This window comes from Cololabis saira, chromosome 13 (genome assembly GCF_033807715.1).
Source record: "Cololabis saira isolate AMF1-May2022 chromosome 13, fColSai1.1, whole genome shotgun sequence".
NCBI classification, from domain to species: Eukaryota; Metazoa; Chordata; class Actinopteri; order Beloniformes; family Belonidae; genus Cololabis; species Cololabis saira.
In genome coordinates, this window is record NC_084599.1 from 29,325,433 (window position 1) to 29,340,424 (window position 14,992).

Sequence of the window (14,992 nt, forward strand, 5' to 3'; positions counted from 1 at the left end):
CTTTAAATGTGTCTCTCATATCTGATCTGTTCACTGTTTGCACACATTTTAGGAGGAGACACACTTTAAATATTAATATGATACAACCTAAGACCTGGTGTGCAGGTGACTCTAAAGACATGATAACACACAGACAAATAACTCTAATAATTGGGACAGATTCAGTCACAGATATTAAGAAAGTAGCAGCACATTTATTAAGGATCATGTTGTGCTTGACAGATGAAGATAAATGTTTGTCTGTTAAGGTATGTGCAGTCTCACAAGGCAAATCTGCACATAATATGTAAATTCAATCTATGAAGATCTGTTAAATCAGAAGTTCGCTGAAACAATGTTCTCCTTATACAGATGCAGCCTCTAAGAATGGCTGGCTTCTTCATGCATGGGTCATTCAGCTTCTAGCCAGGGTCTGTGGTTCTAACAACACCCCCCTCTATGATGTGAAAATCTCCCACTGGCTGGAAATTGGCTGCTAGAAATAATTACAAGTGGCTGCATCTGGAGAGCCGAGTTAGAAACTCAGACAAATCAGACCAAACAACATATGAGGAATGACTGCAAATAAACCAAGTGATGAGTGTACAATCTGTTTTATAGCATGTATAAATAACAGGCAGAAGATTTTCCCAGTGTTGCCCTCAGACATGTTGGTCTGTCAAGCGTTAAATCAATTGTAAGCAATCTGCAAAACGTCAATAAACAAATGAGATAGACTCACTTCATTTTGAAATCCAATTGTTAGCACAAATGTGCATCACATTACAGTTTATCTTCCTTGATTGTTTTATATACATACACACACACACACACACACACACACACACACACACAGAAGGACAGAGGGAGAAAGAGAGAGAGAGATAGATATAAATATATACTGTAGATATACAGTATATTAAATGCTCTTCTCTGCGTGCTTTCAGGGGACAAAGAGACATCATTCCAGCTTGAGCGTGAATAAGCTTTGAGGTGACATGAGCCACATGAGCCCTGTTGACAGCAAGCAGTGTCTAGGGAGCCGAGCTGAACTGACAGCGGTTTTCATGCTTCCTCAGCTTCGCTGCAGCCAGTCACTAACGAGTTTTATGGTCTTTGGAGTCTTTTTTACCCGTTTGTTTTTCACGTATAACATTGTCCAAATATGTATCACTTAATCATAGTGGGAGAATTGGGTAGCAGTCTTGAATTGTGTTAACGTGAGGAATCTGAAGAAATAATCTAATTTTGTACCCCAAAAAATCTTTCGGTGGGTTGAAAGAACATTCGGAAATTGTAGAGAAGGAAAAAAACGTGGTGAGACAAACCCCTGGCCATTACTGTTTCTCCTGGCAATTTTGGCAGAGCCATCAGGAAAAATGACAGAGCTGCTGCGTTTTTCTGGAACTTGCAATAACAGATAATTCCATGAAATAGCATCATGGGCTCCAAGAGCCATCAGAAATGACCTGGCCAAGCAAAGACAACGAGAAACAACATCTTGGAGAGACACGGTAGACAGCTGCAACAGCAGCAGCAGAAAATGTCCCATGAGTCCAATCTCATCAAGCTGCAGACATAACATGTCAGTGATGAATAAAAGTTGTTGTTAATGCAAATGTATCCCCAAGACAACCTCAATGTCCACTGAGGATTAGAGACAGTGTGGCCAAACTGACTGAGGCTACACAAGAAAAAGCTGTCATTGAAAATCAGTGGCTTTCATGACACAAGTCCATCAATGTAAACTCTTGTGTGCAGATTTAAGTCAAGCTCAAGAGTAAATCCACAAGACAGGAAATGCAAAGAACCAAAAGTAAATCTATGGAAAATGTATCGGAAAAAAGAAAAAGAGAGTTAAACTGCAACTACTAATAGCTACACATGAGCAGTACAACATACAGCAATGTAAGGAGGTGAAAGCAAGATGTAGTTACGTGAGTTCTATTATTTATTCTTAATGGTATTATCTGTTCTATTCAACTATAATTTTGAAATCTGCTTCATTTATAGAGAATTAGCTAAGAAAAAAACTGAGGATAAATATTTAATAGTTTCCTAAAAGGGCTTAACAAACATTTCAATGGGCGTTATAGTAATTATCAAAGCAGTCACATTAAAAGAACCAGAGCCTAAGTACTAAAAACTATAATCAAGCTTCACATGCTACTAAAAGATGTGACACCACAGCCATGGACATTATTTTAGAGGCAAATATAACTTGTTTGGAAGAAAGATGTTTCCCATATTATTGACGGGGAAGACTGGGGAGCTGGGTTACAATATGCAAGTGTGAAATTAAGATCTAAACATTGCTGCGCTTTGGTTCCCCCAGAACAAGGAAGTGGAGGCATAAGAAAATATAATTTAAAAAAAAGTCTAAATATATTGTTATAAAGATATACAAATGACATTTCCATTCATATTGTCTCCAAAGTTTGTTAACAGCTACTTTATCTAAACTAGGGTTGCCAACCGTCCCTTGAAAAACGGATTCGTCCCGTATTGAGCTGAAAAGGGACGCACTTTGTCCAGTTTTACTGTGAGAGTCAAAAAATAATCATAAAATGCCAATGGAAAATGGCATTGAGCTGTTGAGTTCATATTTTTTTTTCTTTCTGTTTTACTACAACTGTAGCCTACAGTCATGGCCATTGAGGCACAAATAGGTTTTCTACAGACTTTCTGTTTGCACTTTTGTCATTGCACTAAAAATGTGCACTATTACAGAATGGATGTTCTGCTTTCTTTCAGATAGTTTTATATGAATGTATACAATTTTAAGTTAAGCAGGACAGGTTTATGTTTAAGAAAGATACTTATTGTATTCAGTTCATTTTGTTTATTTTTATTAAAGTGAATTGCTGGATAATAATTTGTTTTCCATGTGTTCATGTCTTTCAAAAATACGCATCTAATTAAATTCAGGTTCGAGTCAAATAGTTAAAAAAATCGTTTCACTCAAAAAAAAAAAAGGAGCTAAAAAAATTCACCACTGCGTCGATTTAACGCGGAACCCTAATTCAGGCTTTAGGCACTTGACAGGGGGCAGGTTACCGTCTCATGGAGGAGGGACAGGACATGCGGGGCTTCTTCAGTCCGGGTCGCAGCTTCTCCAGGGTGCGGTTGCGGCGCAGGTAGCGCTCCGTGTCCGAGTTGAAGCGCTGCTTGATCCGTATGTGCGTCCTGGGCTGCCGCCACAAGTGTTTGGGCGGCTTGGCGAGCCCCGCTCCTTCTCTGCTCAGGGTGGCGCACTCCATTGTTTTTTTGTTCTTCTAAATATTATTTTTATAAGTTGTTTACTTTTCTCTTAAACTAGCTTTGACCTGTAAGTTCAAATAAAGCAGGGAGAAACTGCGAGGGAGCGCGTCCGTGTGCGTGTGTGAGGCGCTGCTGCGCTGCTGTCCGCCGGCCGGAGTGCTGAAGTCTCTCCTCCTCCCTCTCCCCATCCCTCCTTTTATTGCGCCTGCCTCGCCCGTCTCTCTCCATCCTCTCCTCTCGTTCTCTCCCCATCCTCTCCTCTCGTTCTCTCGCCAGCTTCCCCCCTGCATCTCCATCTGTCTCCCTGTCTGTCGCTGAATTAACTGTAAAACTGACGATGAGACATTACACAACCACACTGAGGGGTCTTTAGTGCGCCAATCCTGGCAGGTACGGACAGCTTGTTTACTGGAGTCAAGTGCCATTTATTTTTATGGTTCAAAACACTTTCTGTTTTAAACACTTTGAATGGATTTTTATTGTTCTTTTTATAATATGTAATGTTTTTTTCAAATTTGTCTTTTTGTCTATCAATCCATTCACATGCACTTCCAACCTGTTTTCATTCTTCAATTCATTTCATTTCATTTCAATTCCCAAATTCATCACTTCAAACAATCTCCATCCCACCCTTTTCAGGTTTACTTTTTCCCAATTTTCAATTAGATTCAGAGGTTCTTCTTTATTGGAACATCTTACCACATTAGAGAATGCTCCAGTACAAATAATTTCAAAAAACAAATCACAACATTTTTGCTAGCCCAACTTATCAAAGCTTAACCATTCATTTCCAGTACTTCTCTGCACACCCTCATTAGATTCCTGTTTTTGTTTTCTAGTAATTTAGCTTATTCTCCTTAGTTGTCCTATGTTTTACATATTTCTGTAGATATTGTTTGTTTCATTATAGGAGGACCCCTCGACACGCCCATATGGGTTTTTTTGGTTCCTCCCGCACATTTTCTGTTATATTGTATTTAGATACAATGTAGATACTGTCCGTCTGTACTTTTAAAACGGTTGTATATTTTTATGTGCAAATAAACTAAAAATATGTGTTCGTGTTTTCGCCAGCACATATTTTTTTGGGCAAGGCAAGAAAACCCTATAGGCATCACTAGTTTCCTTAATGACTCAGTTTCTTTCTCTGTGACCCTGCATGCAAACTTGTTTTAGCACTGACATGCTGAAGTACTGTACCGGTCATCCTCCACAGTAATTTCTGGACTTTTACTTGGAGTTTAAAGTCTACAACTTTCACACTGTAAACCCTGGCCTAATGACCATCTGCCCTCATTGCCTATGATACAAATATTGTGCTTGATCTACTTAAAAAAAATAAGTCAAATATTTGCATGAGATTATAATTTAGATCAAGAAAGACTAGTCTTTGTATAAACTACTTAATTTTTTGTATGTAAATAATACATTTTGCAAGTACAGTCAACTTAATTGTGTTAAGTTTACTTTATTTATCAAAACTAAGTTGACTTTATTTACCAAAATTAAGTTGACTTTACTTGCAAATGAATTTTGTACATACTAAAAATTAAGTCATTTATACAAAGACTAGTCTTTCTTGATCTACATAAAAATCTCATGCGAAAAAGTTTGCGTTAATTTTTTTAAAAGTAGATCAAGCAAGACTATGGTGTTCTACTTAAACAAATAAAGCATGTTTCATAAACGTTGGTCAATCTGCCCAATAGATTAAAATTGTTAATGGAAAGGTAAATACAACGAGATCATTGCTTGTTGTGTAAATGAAAAGATTGCCTGGAATTACAGAAATACTGCTTGTTAAGGAAAAAATGCACAATGTCTTGTTTTTTGAACAAATGCAGATTAAAGCAGCACAATGTAACTTTCAGCTTTTGTTGAGTTTGGCGGCTCCTTTGGACAAAAGCGGTAGTGCTTTACCAGTAGTGTGGCAGGGTTCCTACCATCCACCTCAAAGTTATATAGTGCCAGTGAAGGCGATACAGACCCCTCAGACCATGACAGAGGTTCATTAAACCTGTCAGAAATTGATGTACCATCACAATGACTCTGGAAATATTATATTAAGGTGGAAAAGTTACATAGTGCTGCTTTAAGTTCAAAACTAGATGTATTCATGTAAAGCAACAAACTTCATTTTTAATTGTTAATATCACAGATTTAAATATGTTATATTTACATGCGCTTAGATTTATTTTTTTCAGTGTACGGACAGCTTGTTTACTGGAGTCAAGTGCCATTTATTTTTATGGTTCAAAACACTTTCTGTTTCAAACCTTTTGAATGGATTTTTATTGTTCTTTTTATAATATGTGTTTGTGTTTTAGCCAGCACATATTTTTTTTTGGGAAGGCAAGAAAAACCTAGGCATCACTAGTTTCCTTAATGACTCAGTTTCTTTCTCTGTGACCCTGCATGCAAACTTGTTTTAGCACTGACATGCTGAAGTACTGTACCGGTCATCCTCCACAGTGATTTCTGGACTTTTACTTGGAGTTTAAAGTCTACAACTTTCACACTGTAAACCCCGGCCTATCTAGCAGTGGCCATCTGCCCTCATTGCCTAGATTGCATTTATTTATTTATGCCTTTAATCATTTCATTTATATACAAGCTCATAACTTAGGAGTTACTGTTAATGCATCACATTTGGCCATTTGAACGTATGTAAACTTGGTCAGATGATCTGTCAGAGTCTTATGGTCTTACTGGGAGGTGCTTCAAAGAGACAGAAGCTAAATTATTTATCTAACACTTATGCCAACAAGAGATGCCAAGGTAGTGATGTCACCAAATCCACTAATTATACACAAGGTAAAATGGGAATAATATAATTTACAAGCTATTTAACTAAAAATGATCTTTATTCAGAAATGTGGATCATTCTTATGGTAGAGTTCAGCTGTTTGTCAGTAATCTCTGCACACATGCATATATAACGGATGTTTCTAAATGTAAAACCATGCAAATGGGCATATTTTATGTCTAGACAGAAAGGGGAAGCAAGTGCTCTGTAGAAACACAGCACCTACATTTTCGGACTCAAATACTTACATCTGTGACTTTTCAGTGGCGGCTTTCTTCCTGTTGCCACAATTACCAAGCTTTCATTATCACCCAAGTTCACAACACACATGTCTTCTTCCTACAGCGTTGATTCCTTCACTGTCATTCAGAGGGATTCGCTTGTTCGAACAAAAAGAAAAACCCTTCTGTGTCCTCTGTGTGCTCCCGACACTGAACCCGAACCTGGACATGCTATGAAATGCATACAACTAATGAGTCGAGGAAATTCCACCCGCTGACCTCAGAGAACGAGGCTCATTTGCCATCGGAGTGACTGCACCACATATTCTGGTAAATGTGTCACTGCCGAACTGGATGCACATCATTTCTCCAGATCAACAGACCAGACATGAAAGTCTTCACTGTGGTGCGGTATCATAGGGAAAAGGCTTGAAGATGGAGAAAACCAAAAGAAGCACAAACGTTCAGAGAGGCAGCTCAATCCCACAGACTGATTCTGTCAAAACACTCACTGCTGTAGAGAAAATGTGTTACTGAGACTGTGGAGTGTGTTCAGATAGAGACCATGGATAGCTAGATGCTCCACAAAATGTGCCAAGAGACAATTTCCATTATTTTTTGCTGACATTTGTAACTAATACAAAGCAACTTTATTGAAGGGATTAATCCTGTTTCTTTCTAGGCGCGTTTCCCTTTAGCTCGGGATCCGAGCAGTCTTTCAGGGGCAGTCTTTTTATGTCTTTTTATGGGGGTGAAAAGAGTTCCTGTGGTGGTAGAGGTACAGTACTCAGATCGGCTTAGAGGAACTACCTGGCCGGGAGTGGTTTGCTAATTGGAAATTCTAAATTACGTTCAGCCCTCTCAAGCGAACATAAATCACATCAACACAACTTACTTGAACTATTTAGACCAGAAACATTTTGCTCCAACTAGATTAGATGAAGATGGAAACCGATAGATGAACCGACGAGTCGGTTCAGGCCCTGTTTGAGTACTGTGCCAATGTAGAGGTCCAGAGGGGGGTTTTTCTTTTAATATCAATCATTACCACCGCGTCGTACGTTAAAAAAGCAAAACAAAAACGCAAGAAACGTCTCTGTTCCTTTCTGTTTGCTTGTTTCTTCCTCTTTTGCTGCATTCTTCTTATTGGTTTTGCAAAAAATGCACATTACTGCTATCATGTGGTCAGCTGTACTTTCTGTTTGGTCGGTGGTTCTTGTGTGGTGCCACAACGCAACAGAGACACGCCGGCTGAGAAGGCGGTCGGCCCTGTTAGAGGTTCCTGTCTGCTGGGTTTCACTGGAACCCCCGGTAATAGACACACCTTCTTTTACTGATCCAGGCCAACAGGTCAGGTGCTAACATTAATTACCGGTAGTTCAGCATGAGAAAAAAAGGCCAGAATGGCAACTGTAGAAAATATGATTCACTTTGCATAAGCTTTTAGACTTTTTAGATTTTAGACTTTTTTTTAACCTTGACTGTAACATGTCACCCTCTCGAACCAGAAAAACAACACGTAGCAATGCAAACACACAGTAACAATAAAAATTCAAAGTGGCAAAATCAGATTACACTTCTATTTTATCCGTAAAAATAACAAAAACCGCTGTCACTGACCGGTGCTCATCGTGGCTGGCGAGCGCTTGTCTGTACAAAACCTCCAGCCGGTCTAGTGGAAGGCCTGGCACTACAGAATGCCGCCGGCTGTCATACCGGCCGTCCTGAGAGGAGTGTCTCCTCCACAGAGGAGGCAGCAGCACGGGGCCGGAGAAACGCCGCCGCACCACATGATGGACAGCTGGAATAGACTCCCGTCGACTCTGCACCCAAAGAGGAAAAGAAAAAGGGTGAAAGGAAGAGGGTAAGATCAGTGTTCAAAATTCACCGTCAGTAGATCATCACATAGCTGGGTTTTATTGGTGTGTTTATGCTGCAGTCAAGTTAAGTTCAAATGAAACAATGGACACAAGCTGACAAAAAAAAAAAACAATTGGAAGAAAATGTTTGCGATTCCTTTTGTAATGTACAAGAATCCCTTATTGAATACTTGTAGTATGTGGCTGAATCCCTCCCAAAAAAGCATATTTTTGTTGATTTATTGAACACAAAATGACTTGCAGTTCAGACAGGACTTAAGGTAAGCAAACACACTGAAATTACAGTTATTGACAAGTCTGGTCATCTCAAAACAATGCCCAAACCATTTTTACAGGGCTTTTCTAAAAGATGCATTACTGAAAATTACACAGTTCAAAAAGGCTCTGAAAGCTGCCACTCTTCTTTCAGAAGTGGCCATCTGGCAAAAATCAAACCAAGACTATAACCTGCACCTCTGAAAACAGCGAAGATGAAGAAGCCCAAGTGCACCAGCAAATCACCCGAAGATATGTCAGCAACTGGGTAAAATCTTTACTCATGTGTCCATGCGTATTTTCAATACTCATTTTGAAGTAGTGCATTTATTCATTTTTTTTTCAGATAATATGCCTCAACGAACGTACAACTCACGTGACTGTGTGTTTTTCTGCAATCGGCAACACTTAGTAACATGAAAGAATAAAGAGAGTATATCTAAAAGAAACAAATTCCCTAAGACTCTCTTCTATATGACTAAAGTAACTGATGTGTTTGTGTGTTTTTTAGCTGGAGGTTTCGTTTCCGGCTAGAAACCACTGCTCTCTTTATTACACCCATGCATCACGTAAACTACATTGCAACCTTCTTTCCACGTCACACAGCCTAGTTTATTTCTGTCAAATCGCTTATTTGAAAGAAGACTGATATTTTTATAAGATTGTCTCATGTTAACATTAAAGGATAATGAAAACACAGCTGTTAGGTTAGTTTTTGACAGACATGCTCAGTTTTTCGAAATTGGACTGAACTTTAACCAGGACCTCAAGCTTGGGAGCAGCTGGATTTGGCTCCCAGAGAATTACCCAAAACGTACAAACAAAACAGCAACAACATGGCTGAAATGAATTTAGTCCTGACCTTCTCCCAACTGAGATGCTGTAACGCGACCTCAAGAGGTGTGTTCAATAAACCCCCCCCAAAAAAATGAAGAACAGATACTGAACCGAAAGCGTTTGTGTGGAATAATGTATAATAATGTAATAATGTAATAATTCATGTGCAAGTTGATAAGAAGGTTGTACGAATCTGGTCAGCCATCAAACTTCTTTTCCTCCTCAATTTAAAGAATGAGCCTGGTTTCTCTGGATTTGCCTTCCAGATGCCATTAAATAGGATTATAACCAGTCAAAGAGCGTAAGAATGCAGCATAGGCAGAGCGCCAACCTCACTGTTCAGTGGAGCAGTAGTAGTCAACGGCTGTTGTAAGTTTTGCAGTAAAAACTTGTTGATTCTAGGTATCATTAGCAATTCTGCAGGCGTCTCAGTTGTCCTACATGGTAGCTCTTGGTTGCCCACGCCTTTGCCGGTGGTTCGGTCCGTTTTGACTGCGAGCTCAGAATGAAAGAATTTCACCAGTGACAATGAGTGGGTAGGAGCTGGATAGGGGAGGTTGTACAAGCTACTAGACAAAAGAAACAAACAAAAAAAATCCCTTTTCCCACCGTTCACTGCGAGTGATTTCTGTCCGTAAAAGCAATCAACTGCAAAAGTGTTTACAAACTATTTTCTGCAATTGTACTCGCCTCAGAAAGCAGTTGCATCAATGTAATACAACAGCTCAGAAAGCCTCTTTGAATAATGGAAAACTGGAGTTGTGGCTGAAACTCTTTTAGAAAAGTATTTAATTTTCTGTGAAAGGAGATTATAGAATTTAGTGTAGCTTAATTATGTGACAACTGTGATCTGCTTGATGCCTGCTCCTTTGCGAGCTTTAACCGAGTGCCGACAGGAACAAAAGGCTTGGATGGCTCTGAGCTTCTTAAATTGTAAATGGAAAGGAGGAGAGAGGTGATTATTTTTGCCCTGGTGCCACCAGTGGATCTTCTCCTGTGGACACGGACCCTCTGGAACCGCATGGTTCTGAATGTTAAGGCAAGGATTTTAGACCAGACGGTCAGATCAGTGCAGTTTTTATCATAAGTCCTTTTATTATGATGATTTATTCCTGTGTGCCTATGATAAATGTGACAACACTTTTTGGATAGACTGATTTAGAATTTAATGGCAATAGTATTTATGAAAAGCTGCCATCGAATGAAATACATTGTAAGATCCCAGTATTATCCCAGTAAGATCCCGTGTGAATGTGTTTGAATGTTTGGTGGTGGTCGGAGGGGCCGTTTGGCGCGATATGGCAGCCACGCTTCCATCAGTCTGTCCCAGGGCAGCTGTGGCTACAAAAATGTAGCTTACCACCACCAGTGAGGATGTGTATGAATCAGAGTTATTATCGTTCACGAAAACGAACGAAATAACGAAAACTAAAATTGAAAAAACAATTTTGTTAACTGAACTAAATAAAAACGAAAATTAAAAGACAAAAAAGATAACTAACTGAAACTATATTGCGTGTTTAGAAAACTAACTAAAACGAACTGAAATTATAGATATCATTTCCTCCGTTTTCGTCCCTGTCAATATAAGCCTCTTGGTATGATCAATTTATTCCGCTCTGGCCGTTTATCTCCAACTGGCAGCTACGGCACCTTAACGCCTCACGGTCCGTGACGTCAAAACCAAAACTAAAACTAATAAAAACTAAACTAAAACTAAGCATTTTTGAAGATATAAAAACTAATAAAAACTAGCAAACCCACACTAAAAACGAATTAAAACTAACTGAATTGAAGGAGAAAAAGTCAAAACGAAATGAGACTAAACTAAAATGAAAAATTCAAAACTATTATAACCCTGGTATGAATGAATAATGATCTCTGTAAAGCGCTCTGGGTGCCTTGAAGGGCGCTATATAAATCCAAGTCATTATTATTATTATTATTAGTTTATATTAACAGTTTACAGCGCTGCTGCTACCGTTGTGTTTAATCTTTCACCACTGGATCCGGCCCAAACGATGGATGTCATTTGTAAGATTTACAAGCCTCTTATATCGTTACACCTTTGACTTGGCTGCACCAAGTAACAACCAACATTACTGATAAAAACCAGTCCAACACAAGCCATGAAATACCATTTAGTGTGTTAGAATTACTATATATTTAAAATAAACGTCATCATCAATGTGCATCATCAAGTATATTATTTAACTAGTTCAAATAAGAAAAGTTGTGTAGGTATAACAAGATGCAGGCTAAGGTCACAGTTATAATCGATCAATTTATAACTGATTGAATAAATAATGAATCTACATGTATTAATTAAGGGCCATGTGGCATTTACTCAATTGCCCTCGGGGCACCACACATGCATCGCAAACACTTTTCACATTTGACACTAAGTAAGTAGTTTGTTTGTCTTCTTGCTTCAGCGTCAAATTTGTTTTGTGCGTGCGTGCACATGAGTGCATGTGCTCTCCCTGCAAAATCCATTTAATATCCACTGATGCAGGGCAAATTTGCAAGACACGACGCCAGACAGACAACAGCTTCGCCTGGCGGACTTTACAAATATATGTCTGTGCCTTCATGTCGACACCAAATACCTCAATGATTCCTTCCTTTTAAAAGAGGTCAAATTAAATTAAGACAATCAAAGAAATGTGCACCCCTCATGAAAACAAACAAAAGAAAACCGGTGGAACTGAAGTGGTTCTGGCTCATGCAAGTCAAACATTAAATATAGCAGAGCAGAGGAAAATGACTGTAACAGAACGAGAGCGTGTCAAAGTGCCCTCGTATGTTTTTGGCCATAGCCTCTGCCGCCCTTTAAATTGTGCTTTAGCTGAGTTCTGAGACTTGACTTCAGTGAGAGTTGATGGATACGGATCTAGCATCTTGTAAGTGTCATTTCTGACTGGTGTTGTCAAGCAGCAAAAGTGAAATGTGACCGTGATGTCCGCTGTCCATCTCAGACTATCACACCCCTCATGTCAAGCTGCCTCTGACTCTCCTCTATTAGTCTTCTTGACCTGTTTGTGTGACATGTTACCCACCCTTGCTGGAGATGTGGTTTACACCTGGCCCTGAGATAATGGGGGTCATTTCTAGTGTTACACGAGACGGAAAAGACATAAATAAAATCGATGAAAACAATTTTTACCCGTGGTTTCTTTCTCATCTTCTCACCTCTTTCACAGCTGTGGATAAAAGTGGGAATATTGAAGGGTTGGCTTTGAGAAAACGGAGACCCGCTGGGGCAAAAGCCCCTCCAGTCTAGCGTCGTAAGGCCGTGTGTAAGGAGAGAAGCTGTCCATCCATCTGACACTCGGAGCAAACATCCTTGTAGATGTGGCGCTACATCTCCAATTCTGTTTGCCTCAAGTCTTCAAAGTGAAACCTGTGTCTGACCTGATCAGCAAGACTTGTAACTCTTGTTTGTTGAATAAATAAGTAGAATGGAGTTAAGATAGTGTTTGTTGTGTTGTCAACATTGGCCTGGCCAGCCGTTAACATTCACTTCTCTCTAGTGAACTGGGTTTAGCACACCTCCCATTCACAGACATTACCGCCGGCGTCCAAGAGACACGATTCAAATCAGCCCAGATTACCCACTTTTTGCTGTGAAACTGACTACAATGACTCACAGGCGTTCCTTCTCCTCTCCATGCTGTTTTGGGCATCTTTTGTTGATACTATGGTTGTCAATCAGAGAAGAGCCTCTGTTGGTATTTCCGACTGGAGGTCAATGTCAACTCCAGATGAAACAGACTCATTTGTTTGTACTGAAGAGCAAAATAATTAAGATGGCTGGCCAAGCCATGTCTACAAGTCCTGCATCTTAAATTTAAAAAAAAAAAGCTCAACCTTTTCATCTCTCTTCTGTGCATGTTTGCAGGCCAGAGCTTCCAGAGCTGCATGCTCACCTGCAGTCCCACCCTCTTACCGCCTCAGTGTCTGCTATTAAAATCTCTTTATAAAGTCGTCCCTGTAGTGCATCAACTAACCATATATCAGTAATATGTACATAGAAGTCTTAGTTCTCCTGCTCACGGATAATTAATACTAGTGTCTTGTCTTTTGTAGCTTTGACAATATATCTGTGCCTCTCCTCTCTTATCTCTTATTATCCAGGTCCTGATCAAGGTTTCTTCCTTCCTCAAGGGGAGTTTTTCCTTTCAACTGTTTGGCTTAAGGTTTTTCTCCCACTAGGGGAGTTTTTTACCTGCCATTGTTTATGTAATAATTGCTCGGGGGGGGGGGGGGGGGGGGGGTCATGTTCTGAGTCTCTGGAAAGCACATAGAGACAACTTGTATTGTAAAAGACGCCATATAAATCAAACTGAATTGAATAAGAGGTAAGGCGGGAAAGAAGCTCGAAGACAGATGGATCTTGAGTTCCTGTAAAGATTTAACTATAACTCTATACTATAACTGTTTGTTCTTTACTTTCTTTCTAATTCTATTTCACACATGGATCAAATTTAAAATGTATTACTTTAACTTAACACCAGTTTAATTTAATACAGTGACAATATCAGTTTTTAGAGTACACCCACGGAAAATTCACTTTCTATGTTGAATCTGCACCTGCCACTGAGAAACTGGGTTTCTCTGAGAAACCAGGTTATACTTCCTGTCTATACATCGAATCAGCCAATTATCAGAAACTCTCTCAACTTACTGGCTTTACTGTGAGATATGTTTTCCCTTGTGCCAACACGTTGGATTTAACAGTTAATGTTGAGCAGTAAGTCTTTATTGAATTCAAATTGAACGTTTCATCTTTACCTTTACCGCAGCACTTTTCTCACATGCTCATGGAAGTCAGAAACTTTTTTTTTTCAGTTAGAGGATCTATTATGTCTCTAGTTCTTAGCCACAATTGCACACAAGGGTTTTGTTTGTTTGTTTTAAATGCACTCTGCTGGTGGAGTTTCCTCATCCAAACACCTGCATCTTCTTGTATTTACCTTCATACTGTCCTAGCCGGTGTGGTGCAGGAGGATATTTCATTTTTATTGACCGGCTGAAGATTTGTGTCAAAGACAAAATTAAGGGGCCAGACTTGACCCAAAACTTGTTTTTCTCCAAATAAACTGTACTCTGCTGTTTACTGAGAATACACATTGATCGGATATTTTAGGAAAACCATAAAAGAATTTTCAGCAGCACGTCCCTGGTTTGCTTCAAAATTTTTTTTTCTTTTTAGGTTGCTATTTTTTTCCCTCTCTCCCCCTCTCCCCCTCCTCCCACCAATCAGAAGCAGAGCAAAAGCAGCTGTCTGTGTTATCACCTGGCCAATCTCGCACCATGCCACACACAAGGAGTGAGAATGAGGTGGGGGCTCTAAAGCCGCTGATAAGATGAGACGGGGGTTCTCAGCAGGTTATGTCCTTGCTCGGCTTCTCCATTAATTTGAAAGTGCTCCACCGTATCGATGCCTGTGACTCATGCGCTCGCCCCAAGTGCTTGTCATGTGTCAACCTCGGTGTAGCACGACACAGCGAGACTCAAACCCAAGCCTCAGCTGGATCGAGTCACGGAGTAATGGCTCATCACAGCTTGATTCAGCTATGGTGAGTGTGAGATGTTTGATACCACTGACCAAAACCAAACTCCTGCAGCAGTTTCCAGTGTCCTTATCCACAAGTAAGTAAAAGCAGAGAAGAGGACAACTCTGTACCCCATGATTTAATTTCTCCATCTTTAAGCTATGGTCAAAACATAAAGACATATACTTTCAAAAT

The 14,992-nt window shown here is 39.6% G+C and overlaps 1 protein-coding gene across 4 annotated transcripts in view; it reads right to left on the reverse strand.

Moving 5' to 3' along the window:
* The window catches only part of pde4cb (phosphodiesterase 4C, cAMP-specific b), a 111,953-nt gene that overhangs the window by 81,825 nt on the left and 15,136 nt on the right, over window positions 1-14,992 (reverse strand). For 2 of the 4 annotated variants that reach the window (XM_061738581.1, XM_061738578.1), the window contains exon 3: window positions 7,888-8,090. In XM_061738581.1, the coding sequence (XP_061594565.1) occupies window positions 7,888-8,090 (203 nt within the window). Of the gene's footprint in view, window positions 1-3,036; window positions 3,240-7,887; window positions 8,091-14,992 lie in introns of those variants that run through there. The other 2 variants (XM_061738582.1, XM_061738579.1) reach the window with 1 other exon arrangement.